Raw genomic sequence first — 13811 nt, 5'->3', positions numbered from 1 at the left:
TTTAATTAAAATATGTGTTCCGTGTTAGCTGTGCTTTAGCTTAGCTGTGTAAATAACACGAATGATGAATGTTACCCTTTTTAAGTGTCAGTGTCTGTATGTTGTATTACTAAACAATACCATGGTACCCTATACCTACTCAATCTAGATTTTACCTACCCTTAGATTTCTTCTAAAGTATGAAAATTGTTTTGGTAATGTAATATAATGCCCTTTCCCCTATGATGTCAATTTCGTGATTTTTTAAAAAGTGAATTCACTTTATAAGCCCACATTTCACCGAGCTATTCTACATTCTATAATACTTACGTATACATCTGATAGTTTCCCGTATATCGTCTCCATTTTGGGAAAATATTAATATAGGTTAAACATAACAGCCGAGCTTAATATTATTATCTTATTTGTAGTTTTAATTTCGATCTTATGCCCGATGTCGACGATTTTGTGGGCGACAACTCTTAACACTTTCGCAACCGGGCAAAAAACGGCGCACTACCCCAGAAACCGGTCGTCTATATCTGCGTACAAAACAACCCGCTGGGCGGGTTGTCCGGCATCTGAGTAAAGTTTACGAGTGCCCGAGAGTCGGGTACGCGGTGTCGAATGTGTTAAAGTCGGTTGCACCAAACTGTTCGTATCGTTAAAGAGTTCGCTAAATTGTTATATATGGAAAGTTTCATAGTAAAGCGCCGGGGCGCGCCGGCTGACGTTGATCAGTCTGTCAAATGTGGTTGGTGCAACTGGCCCTTAGCCTCGAAAACTCATATACGACCTGACTAAAAAAGTTGAACGGTTCAGTATACCAGAGGGGTGAATATTCTCAACCGCTATCGTAGTCTATTTGCTATCGTGTAAGACTTAAGTTAACGGGTTTGTGACGTCGGGTGTCCGACAGGCGGGGTGGACACGAACAGCCAGAGCGCGGCGACGACGCCGTCGGTGTCGCGCGACAGCACGGTGATGGCGGCCGCCGTGCCGCGCCGCGCGCACACCACGCCGCGCCGCCCGCGACCCGCCTCGCTGCACGTCTCGCGGCCAGGTAATGTTGTGTACTGTGTACCCAGCCACAGGCGAGTGCGTTAATTAGTTCCTCAGTGTCCGAAAGAAAATGCCTGTATTAATTCTGAGACTAAAAGCTCGTGTAAATAAATCAGAAATATAAATTGCAGCGACAGCAGCCCCCAACGCCACGCCCGTTGCGCCTGGCGAGGGCAAGCCGCCCTTGCACAGAAAGCCAAAGCCCTCCAAAGACCATCCCAACCGCAAGTCCACGTCCGCGTCGCCCGGCCGCGCGCTCTCGCCGTCGCCCCAGCACTCAAAGGAGCCTAGCCAGGACAAAGATATTGTCAAGGTAAACATATTAGTAGTCCCTCGTGATAGGGTAAATCCAAACGTAATGGCAAATTTTCCGACTTTTCAGTTTAGGCATTGTTAGCTGCACTACTTTCAGTGTAACATAATTATAGTTGTAGTGGTGGATTTCGCCTCCAGAATCAAAGCCCAATGGAGCAGATAAAACTAGTGCAAAAGTTTTTTAACAGACACGATACTCGTATAGTAAAACTATTCTTTATAAGGTTGGTAATTGCTAACATTTTCTAGTAGCAGTAAAATACGCTTTGTAAATGTAGCTACTAAATAATCATGATAATATTTGCAGCAAAAGCCGAGTGATAAGAATCACATCAACGCGCACGAAGTGAGTCAAAAGCTGGAAGCGTTACAGATACAAAATGGAAATGAAAATGCCAGACAGCCACTAAACGATAAGGTACGACTTTATTCATCTGTAAGTAAAGAGCTGGATAAATAACATCTTGTAAGAATATCATCTTGCAGTTTTATTAAAGTAACTTTGGTAGCTTTATTTTATTTACTTCTTTTTTTCTTTAGGTTAATGAAAACAAAGAAAATCAGAATATAAACATAGTCAATCCACCGGTTGCGGTAAATAAAATAGAAGAGGCCAAGCCTGAAATAGTAGAAGTACAGAAGCCAGTCGAAGTGCAGAAAGTAGAAGATAACAAACAAATTGTAGAAGAAAAGAATGAAATTGTAGAACAAAAAGTAGAAACAGTCGAGGAGAAAGTAGAAAAAGTAGAGCAAATAATTGAAAAGCCCGAGGAAAAGAAAGAAATTGTTGTAGAAAAGAAAGTAGAAGAAAAGAAAGAAAAGTCAGAAGAGAAGAAAGTTGAAGAAAAGAAAGAACCGTCCCAAGAAAAGGCTGAAGAAAACGAGATGACAGGTAAGTAATATTTACAGAAATGTTGTACACATATTTAATTATACAAACGGGTCTACCGCGATATAATTTCATTGTTTTTACCTTTAATTCCGACGTTTCAGCTGAGTTGCACCAGCTGCGGTCACGGAAAGACTGACGTCCCAAGAAATGTCAACGGAGTTATGTATTAATAAAACACCACTAAACTACCCGAAATTAGTTTATAAAAATGTGTGTTTGTTGGGACGTCAGTCTTTCCGTGACCACAGCTGGTGCAACTCAGCTGAAACGTCGGAATTAAAGGTAAAAACAATGAAATGAAATGAAATGAAATGAAATGAAAATGAAATGAAAATCTTTATTTCAGGCAACTAATGGCCCATACATAAATACCTTAAAACTAGCATACATATTATATAAAAATATATTTTAAAACTAAACTTAAAAAAAACTAAACACTACATATCACATTATGGCTGCGATGCATTACGCAACCCCGCAGTGTCAGGGAGCCGGCCGCGGAACCGCCGAAACTTGACACCCTTCGGCCAAAACTCCTCCTTGGTGAAGGTCGCTAGATGGTCAGTCGGAACGCTCACCACAAACGAATTAAAATTCGCATTGTGTCGAGATTCCAACTTCGCGACCCTCAGGATGAATCCGGTCTTCATTTTCACATACTTTACGATGTCATCGACCTTCGTAAGGTAATGTAGACGGGACACATACAGCAGCGTCGACGGTGTTGCAGGACACAGCAAATGGTTCGGTCCAGTCGGTGCGGTACCACACTGATTCTGACGAGCCGGTTTTCTTCTCTTCTCCACCTTCTTGAAACCGTCCTCGTCACATCGCGACTCCCTTAGAGTCGGCTGTGATTGGTCCTTGTGAACAGGATCACGAAGGCTCTGCACCCCTTTCTTCGGCCGCTGCTTAGGCTTGGACACAGCAGGCGGCTTAGCGGCAGTACTAGCGTAGTAACGTACTTTCGCGTGACGTGCGCGTCTCCGGTGACGTAGACGGGCGGGCGGCGGGGCGCGGGTCGGCGGTCGCCTGCTCAGCAATCGCCGACGCATCCAAATTCGCGGGTTCAAAACCGCCGATGGACACATTCTGCGCAACGTGACACACGGCTATGTTAGAGGTATCTGACCTACATTCCGAATGTGCGCTACGTAATAACGCCAATTCGGAACGTAGCTCACTGATGGTATTATTAGATACCTCTAACTTAGCCTGTACTTCTGCCAGACTCGTCTTCAGGAATGTTATGTCCTTCAGCAGCCTGGTGACGTCGACGTGATCAAAGGTAACCGGCGGGCCGCTTCGCAACGAAGGCAGGCACGTCGTCTGGATCGGTCTCCTTGAACAGTTTTATTATGTCCTGGAGACTCTTCACGCCCCCAAACAATACAATACAATACAATGAAATTATATCGCGGTAGACCCGTTTGTGTAATTAAATATGCTGTTATTAAGTTTTATAGGTTTTTTTTACCTGAATTTAAACACTAATTGGCGAGGGTTGTACGGTGTTTTGTAAAATGAGAAGATATCTACATCTCGCATGGCTATTTGGAATCCGTCATTATACGGGGCTTTTTTCAACCATTAGCCATATTATGAAATATTAATGTGTAGAATAGAGACATGAATGAGACTGAACCACTTTGGGGCTGTTCATAAATTACGTCATCTATTTTTGATGATTTAAATATTCTAAAATCCCCCCTAAAATCATCCAAAAATCATGCTTCGAATGACCCCGCTTCCCGCTACGTCATGCTACCATCATCCAACGCTTCGTAGTCGAAACGCGAACTCGACACTGACGTCGACTGCCATACATTTGTTTTAGGGTAGTATTCCACCTGACTAATTTATTGATCCAATGTGCATTGCGTCTCACTCTCTAATTAAGCAAAATGTGCTTATACACATTGGACCAAGAAATTGGACAGGTGGGATACCAACCTTATTCAATTGGCGGTTGGTGTGAGCGTCGAGCATGCACGCTCGGAGGGTGCGATATGTGGCCACCCGGATAGACTAACCCTGAAAGCGAGGTAGTCCATTTTGAGTGTCAATATATCGGTGTAGAAAACAGTCACGTAGCCCAAATGTCTGTCTCGTGTGAGAATGATGTCATTGAATTATTTTTGATCCCCAGCGTCCATGATCTCGCGACGCATCACCACGGAGGAGGAAGCCAAGGCCGCGCTGGCCGAGCGCCGCCGCCGCGCCCGCGAGGAGCTGGAGCGGCAGGCCGAGCTCGAGCGGCAGAGGTGAGGCTGCTGTTATTTAAGTTACTGGTTAAGAAACGCTGTGAGAAACCGGTAAAGAATAACGTAGGATTAGTTAACACGCTTCACTCCGCTCCAATGCAGTGGCGTCTAACTTTGAGAGTTATCCGAAGTACCAGTACAAGAAATAACCGTCTAACCAATATACCGCGTGGCAAATAAATTATTGTTTTATTGATTACATGTCATAACCCGCATATTATAATTTTTCAGACAGCAACGTGAAGCCGAGGAGGAGGCGGAACGGCAACGCCTCGAGGAGGAGCGGCAGCGGCGCGAAGAGGAGGAGGCCAAAGAGCTAGCGCGCCTGCAGCGGGCCGAGCAAGAGGAGAAACTTAGGAAAGCTATTGAGGTAGTGTAAAAATGTAGTATTGTAACCCTATACGATTCGAGTAACTGAAAACTATAAAACGACCGTTCTTTTAATGTTCCGCGGCCAGCTCGAAAAGTATAAGCAATATTTTAATGAAATTTAAAATATTTTAACATTAATTTTTAGGGTTGCACTCCATACATGTAACTAAAAGTGAAAAGATATATCAGTAAAAATCAACGTATGGCACATCATTTGATATAGGTCTTAATTTCAAATTCTGGACATGTTTTTGCTATTGGAAATTGTGAAATTTATATTTGTATTGAATACAACTATTTAATTAAATAAAAAAATTTAAATCAAAGAAAGAAAGGAAAGGACTCATGTTAAATGACTCTTAAATCGTAACACGCGGGAACGGTTTCCTATAAATCAAAAAAGTTTAAACCTCTTATTCCGTGTCTACTTTATTTCAGGCGCAACAGCAACTAGAGCGCGAGGAAGCCGAGCGCAAATCGCGCGAAGAGGCCGAGCGAGCGGCGCGCGTGGTGGAGGAGAGCGAGAAGCGGCGCCTCGCCGAGGAGGCCGAGCGGCTGCGGCGCGAGGAGCTCGAGCGCACCGAGCGCGAGCGCGTCGCGCGCCGCCAGCGCGTCGAGGCCATCATGGCGCGCACCCGCCTCAGGAAGGTACGCACACACAGTGTGTGTCAACACGAACACGAGACTTATTAATACGACTACACGTAGCAGGCCGAGGAGGCCGAGCGGCTGCGGCGCGAGGAGCTCGAGCGCACCGAGCGCGAGCGCGTCGCGCGCCGCCAGCGCGTCGAGGCCATCATGGCGCGCACCCGCCTCAGGAAGGTACGCACACACAGTGTGTGTCAACACGAACACGAGACTTATTAATACGACTACACGTAGCAGGCCGAGGAGGCCGAGCGGCTGCGGCGCGAGGAGCTCGAGCGCACCGAGCGCGAGCGCGTCGCGCGCCGCCAGCGCGTCGAGGCCATCATGGCGCGCACCCGCCTCAGGAAGGTACGCACACACAGTGTGTGTCAACACGAACACGAGACTTATTAATACGACTACACGTAGCAGGCCGAGGAGGCCGAGCGGCTGCGGCGCGAGGAGCTCGAGCGCACCGAGCGCGAGCGCGTCGCGCGCCGCCAGCGCGTCGAGGCCATCATGGCGCGCACCCGCCTCAGGAAGGTACGCACACACAGTGTGTGTCAACACGAACACGAGACTTATTAATACGACTACACGTAGCAGGCCGAGGAGGCCGAGCGGCTGCGGCGCGAGGAGCTCGAGCGCACCGAGCGCGAGCGCGTCGCGCGCCGCCAGCGCGTCGAGGCCATCATGGCGCGCACCCGCCTCAGGAAGGTACGCACACACAGTGTCTGTCAACACGAACACGAGACTTATTAATACGACTACACGTAGCAGGCCGAGGAGGCCGAGCGGCTGCGGCGCGAGGAGCTCGAGCGCACCGAGCGCGAGCGCGTCGCGCGCCGCCAGCGCGTCGAGGCCATCATGGCGCGCACCCGCCTCAGGAAGGTACGCACACACAGTGTGTGTCAACACGAACACGAGACTTATTAATACGACTACACGTAGCAGGCCGAGGAGCTAGAGCGCGAGGAAAAAATTGCCCCTATTTAATGAAGTGTTTGACTCATCGTGTCCTCTAAAAGGAAGTTCTTGCTGTGCTAAATGGCACACAATATCGACTAACCTCTGAAAAATACTACGATTGTTGTCAACACGCATGTTATGATTTGATATTTCTTCTGATAATTGGCTCGACAAAGAGGCCTCGATCCTTTGTTTCCCAAAATTGCTAAAAAAAATCACTGCACACATATGTTTACCGGAATTCATGTGCCTCTTTATCGCTCCAGATAAATTATTTAAATCGTTATAGCCAGAAGTATTCCAAACGTTAATGTCGTTCGAAAAAAATATGCAACACCAGCAATACATCTTATTTGTATGGGAACAACCAACAATTCAATGAGTTTTGTAGACGGCCCTACAGATATTTCTCTGACGCGACTGACTTGACTGAGAAATACACAAGTCGGGTATTGGTTTTGCCGCGGAAATTATGTCCCGTTTTTCGACAAAGGTCAAAGACTTTACCTTGTTTTGGTTGACTACAACGTGGACGCATTTCAAACCGTCACAAGGAACCACTTCTTGATCCATTGTTAACACTTATTAAACTAAACGCCACAACAATGAACAAATCCACATTCACTATTTAATCAAATTCACTTAAACAAACTTTCGTTACTTTCGTCTCGACCACTGACTCGGCTCGACTAAATAAGTAATAATACACTTGAAGTAAACGCGAACGCGCGCTCGTGCGAACTTATGCAGCTTACTTCACTCCAAACAAAAGCCAAGCTTAAATCGCCTTATAAAATTGCTATACATACTAACAAATAGTTACATCGTTCTTTGGCGGTTTGTAGGCTGATAGTGCCCAGAGCGGGACGAAAAAGCAAGCACGGTTGCAAGCCAACGAGTGCGAGTACGAGCAGGTTAGCTAGAACATCCTACGCCTGATTTCTTTCGCGCGGACGAGACGCCACGCCGCGGCAAAATTTTGCAACACGCTCGTGCCGCGGTTCGAGGCCGCTGTGGCTTGAATTTAATAATACGGGATCGTTTGGCGCGCGATTTTAAAATAATCTTAATTGATCTTATCACTACGTCATTTCGGTAAGGCAATTAGTTGCCTTAGGGCAAGCCCGGCTTTTGGGCTTGTATGGGAGTCACGCCACTGCTTGTACCTACTTGACAAGAGTGACGTCTGGTCGATAATATTGAATGAATTATTATTTTACCTCTTATTGCAGAGGCTTAAAGTTTATTCGAGTGACACTATAGGTACTGATACCATTTCGTTTTGTTGATGTTCCTTTTACCAAAGTTGTAAATATAGAAATTTGCAAAATTGAAATTATCGAAAATAAAGTCAATGGTCATGATTGTAAAAAATCTATGTTTTTAAATAAAAGTGTTTTTTTTTATAAAATTATTTAATTGCTAATTGGTCATCATAAATTGTCGACGCCGGTAACTCGACATGGACGACGACGATTCTGAGAGATGATTATTATTTAAAAGCACTTTTTTATTTCCTCAGGCCGAAGAAGATAAGAATCAACAAGAAGAGAAGGAGCAACAGCAGGGCGGCGCCGACAACGGCAACGCCGACCACAGCGCGCCCGAGCCGCAGCAGGTACGTGTCCACATCCACACACACACACACACTCACACAGCCTCTGCCAATACGGTTTGCGGACACGGATTCTTATCCAGAGAGCGTCGTTTGGGTTACATTCTGAAAATCGCCCTCGGTCCAATCTCATCACCGAAAATGTCACTCGTCCATCGAAATTTCTGACAACGGCGGGCCAGTTCAGACGTTAAGTAAACACATGAAGGTTACCAGTACTCGACAACGCCAGTTCTATGGTGATATATCAGCACATTTTGTGGATTTTTCTTATCGTTGCCCATCCATGTTCAAAATAGTATTTTATACAATCGTGATATAATAGAGACTTTTTCAATCGGGTTACCGTGTTTAGGCTGCGAAGCTTGCTGAGTGGCCTTATGAAGGTACGAGACTGAAAAGCTTGATTATATCACTATTTTATACAAAAAAAAATCTACGAGTCATCTAAAAAATACTTTTTCTACTATAAAACCTAAGAAAATTATAGTGTAAATAACATTATTTGCGGTATTTGACGTCTGTCACTCACAACAGCAATACTACGTAAAATGTTTTGCACATCGAAATCACAAAGGAAAACAACTGCACTGCGAACCTTTACGTTCTACGTCTTTTTTTTTTAATTTTAGGGTTGGCCGGACACCACCGTTATGAATCGGTAGTCGTCTAAGTAAATCGATATGAATTTTTCATTTTTCTTTTAATAAAAATAAGGAAAAGGTGGATAATTAACTGTAAATATGGATATATTTATCGTCACTTAACAGACAACAAATTTGACACAGAAATAACATAAATAAACTTTAAAATAGATCCCCAGTTAGTTTCAATTTTGACAATGGGTGCGACCTACTCGGTCGGTGTATTAAATGCATTTAGCTTGCGGGAAAACCATATAATTCTAGCTTTATTTAAATCTCAAATAAAAATTCATTATACGTCACAATTCGATACCTCAGTCTACGTGCCATCCAATCGTAATCGCTTGCTGTGACAATCGATTTGCGTTAGTTACATCTCTATATACGTCAGTCATAATGTGTCAAATACCGCAAATAATGTTATTTACACTATAGGTAGTACAGTCACCTGCAATAATATGTTACTCTTCGAAGGCCGCACTAATATGTGACACGCTCTTATGGCTCTACAAATAAGAACGTGTCAGATATTTTTGCGGTCTTTGTTGTATAACATATTATTGCAGGTGACTGTACAACTTAAAATACGTCAGCTTAGGTCTTTAGTAAAATCAGGCAGCAAACGCCTAATCGATTCGTTTATGTTTATACAGCAGGCTTCAGAGCCCACGGCCGCGGCCGCGGCGGAGACGGAGGAGGCGCCGACGCCGGCGCCGGTCACCAACAACGGCAACGTCACGGCCGACCTGCTGGGACTGTCCGACCCACACCCGGTCAGTATCGTGGTACAACTGCGCCGACCATCACCGACTGTGTAGTCTGATTGAGCTAATTCTGCGCCGATTTTGACATGACTAATGGAGTTATACAACGCGCTACAAGCTTCAATTAGCTTTTAATCGTTAGTCTTAATCTGTCATTTTGACTTATGCATTTGTAAGAAAGGGATAAAACAAATTAACCAATTGAGGCTTGTAGTTTTATGATTAAAAGGTTAATTTGGAAGTGCTATAATAAACGTCATATTTTCGTAGAAATCGGACGATTATTACGCTGTGCACGGTTTTTACCACATGTTACTCTTTATAATTGCAATGCGTAGAATCTTATGAGTTTTACATACGATTAGTTATGAAATCAAATTTACGAAAATACACTGAAAACACAAGGTCAAACATATGTCTGAGTTTTCGAAGATGTTTAAATCGGCAAAATGTTGACTTGAAGTTGAGTTGATAATATTTCTCAGTCGCATTCCTCATATTAACAAATCTTTTTTCATCTCTCCTGTTCGGAAAGTTCACCTTTCATAGGCTGATAACCGAGTGGAAAATTGCATTTCCCACCCTAGGGTGGAAAGTATTTTTTTTTTTAATTTTTACTTCGAGCAACGGCTAACAGCCACATATGCCATATTATTCAGTTAAAAGCTCTCATATTAGCTTCCGCATGACTGAAATTGGCGCCGTTTACATTGTGATCGGAGAAAAATCTAAAACCATAGACAATCCGATCTTAAATTGGGATGTGTCTGAAACGGCCTTAATGTATACGCGCCTTTAAAAAAGTGAAACTGAATGAATGAATGTAATGTAATAATATTTTAATAAACATTCATTGTCATTTATATTAATTTATTAACAAATATACATATATGTTTATTTTATACATTTAAATATTAAATACAAGTAGTATAATTTTTACACACAATAATAAATATTTTGGCAGTACTGCCGTGTCACGCGCATCTCATGTAACTTTAAAAGTTGAGTTTCGAGATAATTACGTTTAAAGTTTTAAAGATTCAAATGCTGTTATCGTTGACGGTTCATCGTAATTTTTTTTATTTTTACTAGTCTACTTGTAGGAAGTATGGTCACAGATTATAGTATAAACAACATTGCGGTATTTGACATATTATGACTGACGTATATAGAGATGTAACTAACGCAAATCGATTGTCACATCAAGCGATTACGATTGGATGGCACGTAGACTGAGGTATCGAATTGTGACGTATAATGAATTTTTATTTGAGATTTAAATAAAGCTAGAATTATATGGTTTTCCCGCAAGCTAAATGCATTTAATACACCGACCGAGTAGGTCGCACCCATTGTCAAAATTGAAACTAACTGGGGATCTATTTTAAAGTTTATTTATGTTATTTCTGTGTCAAATTTGTTGTCTGTTAAGTGACGATAAATATATCCATATTTACAGTTAATTATCCACCTTTTCCTTATTTTTATTAAAAGAAAAATGAAAAATTCATATCGATTTACTTAGACGACTACCGATTCATAACGGTGGTGTCCGGCCAACCCTAAAATTAAGAAAAAAGACGTAGAACGTAAACGTTCGCAGTGCAGTTGTTTTCCTTTGTGATTTCGATGTGCAAGACATTTTACGTAGTATTGCTGTTGATAGTGACAGACGTCAAATACCGCAAATAATGTTGTTTACACTATAGGCCCTTAAATTTTTTTTTTTTCGCATAATTTAATAGTTTTCATTTTATTCAAATTTGTGATTTCGCATGATCAACTCTTTCATACTATAGTGGTCACACGAAGTCATGTAAGTCAAGTTACATGACATACGCGTGATCAAACGTGACACGTATTACTATACCAATATTGTTGTCGTATAAATTAAGCGCTCGGCCAGTCATGCCTAACTCCGGTAACTTACGAAACGATGGTGATATTTTGGTTGTGTCAGTCATACAACTCAAGTTAACTGAGTTGTGCCTGACGCCATCGGCAAAAAAATGAAGTTACATGAGTTAGTCATATGCTTTTCTCAGTAAATAATGAAGATTTTCTAAATTTTCTTTTAGAAGATATATATTTAATGGTTTTTAAGTAGGGATTGCAATCCGGTCCGGCGGATCCGGTAATCCGGCCGGATCCGGCACATTTTTTAAGATACCGGATCCGGCAAAATTCACCGGATCCGGTGTCGGATCCGGTAAAGTGAATAAAAGCGCTAAAATATAAAATAACAGCTTAAAACACTGCTAAAATTTCAAAATTCTCGCTAATATTCGAATTTTCTCGCTCGCAAACAGCAACACAACAACTTGTTTGTAAGGGCCCACTGATTAACAGTCTGCCGGACGGTATCGGCCTGTCAGTTAGAACAAAATTTTGACAATTCCGAACAACTGTAAGTACTGAATTGGTTTATATTCAATTTATTGTGTTGTTACATTGTAATTTAATGTACATGTTCTTTCGTTTTATTTTGTACAAATCATTATAGCCCAATTATAATAAGTGTTACCTGCATTTAAAATAGAATGAATAAATATTTATAAAACTTCATTCAGCAGTTAAGTTAAATGTTTTGTCGAATTAAAAGTGATTAGAGAAATATATGTTGACTTTTGATGGCCGGTCTGACCTAGTGGGTAGTGACCCTGCCTGTGAAGCCGCGATCCTAGGTTCGAATCCCTATAAGGACATTTATTTGTGTGATGAGCACAGATATTTGTCCCTGAGTCATGGTTGTTTTCTATGTAATTAAGTATTTGTATATTATATATATCGTTGTCTGAGTACCAACAGCACAAGCTTTCTTGAGCTTACCGTGGGGCTTAGCCAATTTGTGTAAAAATTTCCTATAATATTAATTTATTTATTATTTATAAGTTAATTTTGTTATTATTATGCTACTAAATAAAGCGGGAAAATGTAGTAGTAGTAGTAGTAGTAAACACTTGATTGCACAAAGTAAGTACATCACACAGAGAGAATACAGCAAATGTGTACAAAGGCGAACTTATCCCGTTAAAAATGTTAAATGTTTCGCGTAGATAAATGTTTTAATGTATACTTGTATAGGTATGCACGTTCATTGATTTTGTTTGCTCAAACTAAAATGGTTGAATTGAAAGCACCTTTTTGTGGGAAATGTGGGTTGGGCTATAGATATTTTAAGAGAAAAAGAAGATCTCATTTGTGAGACTTATTATTGTAACATGACTTAAATAAGTAAATAAATATTATAAGACACTCTTACACAGATTTACTACGTCCCACAGTAAGCTCAAGAAGGCTTGTGTTGTGGGTACTCAGACAACGATATATATAATATATAAATACTTAAATACATAGAAAACAACCAAGACTCAGGAACAAATATCTGTGTCACCAGGTCATCACACAAATAAATGCCCTTACTGGGATTCGAACCCAGGACCATCGGCTTCACAGGCAGGGTCGTCAAAACTTAGTGGTTAAGACTTAGTGGTAAAGTAATAAAAACGTTGATTTTTGAAACTTAAAACAACCGTTTTATTAATCCATTATTAATATCCTTAACTTCGCATAATATAACGCTAAAAAACATAATAAAATACGTGACTTGATGATTTTTTTATCCGCAGTACCAATCCGGCCGGATCCGACGGGATCCGCCGGATTGAGGCCAAAATCCGGCCGGATCCGGCCGGATTCAAAACCAGACCGGATTGCAATCCCTATTTTTAAGACGATTTCGACTGGTTATCCGTAACTCATGTAACTCGAGTTAACGGAGTTTGGCGTGACACGGCAGAGTAGCAACATTTTTATTTTTATGAAAATAATAAAATAGAAAAAAAGACTAATTAGGAAAAGGCGGGAATAGGTATTGGTACTAAATAAACTGTTGAGACATTAATTGCTCTGGTTCAAAATGGATTTTTCGAGTGATTCGAGTGACTTATAGTTAGGTTTAAAGAACTTTATTTCTCATAAAGAATTACAAGATTCACTTACATGAGAAAATTTACATGTTAAAACTAAGACTAAGCATACAATGTACACAAAAAGAAAACATGTTATTCATAGTGGGTAGAAATACATTACAAGATACTTATTACTAAACGCACGGAACATATTTTTACGTTGCTAACTGCACCACAACCAGCGATGTATGAGGCAGATAAGACGATGCGCTAGGATGGATGCGGCATACTCGAGTGTGCACATAAGCATAAGTTAAATGTGGACATTTTTTGTTTTGTTTTCCCTATTGTAATAAATATATAAACATACCTAGTTTGAATGTTTTTTTTTATTATA

The 13811-nt window shown here is 41.6% G+C and overlaps 1 protein-coding gene across 1 annotated transcript in view; it reads left to right on the top strand.

The window, feature by feature from the left end:
• The window catches only part of LOC134798081 (inner centromere protein-like), a 62695-nt gene that overhangs the window by 42473 nt on the left and 6411 nt on the right, over positions 1-13811 (top strand). The window contains exons 8-21 of the mRNA XM_063770420.1: positions 899-1042; positions 1173-1354; positions 1664-1774; positions 1897-2248; positions 4398-4512; positions 4744-4882; positions 5323-5562; positions 5593-5706; positions 5767-5880; positions 5941-6054; positions 6115-6228; positions 6292-6402; positions 8003-8098; positions 9393-9512. Coding sequence (XP_063626490.1) covers positions 899-1042; positions 1173-1354; positions 1664-1774; positions 1897-2248; positions 4398-4512; positions 4744-4882; positions 5323-5562; positions 5593-5706; positions 5767-5880; positions 5941-6054; positions 6115-6228; positions 6292-6402; positions 8003-8098; positions 9393-9512 — 2066 coding nt within the window. The remainder of the gene's footprint in view (positions 1-898; positions 1043-1172; positions 1355-1663; positions 1775-1896; positions 2249-4397; positions 4513-4743; positions 4883-5322; positions 5563-5592; positions 5707-5766; positions 5881-5940; positions 6055-6114; positions 6229-6291; positions 6403-8002; positions 8099-9392; positions 9513-13811) is intronic.

This window comes from Cydia splendana, chromosome 1 (assembly GCF_910591565.1).
Source record: "Cydia splendana chromosome 1, ilCydSple1.2, whole genome shotgun sequence".
In the NCBI taxonomy this organism is placed as follows: Eukaryota; Metazoa; Arthropoda; class Insecta; order Lepidoptera; family Tortricidae; genus Cydia; species Cydia splendana.
This window is presented reverse-complemented; position numbering and strand designations above follow the sequence as displayed.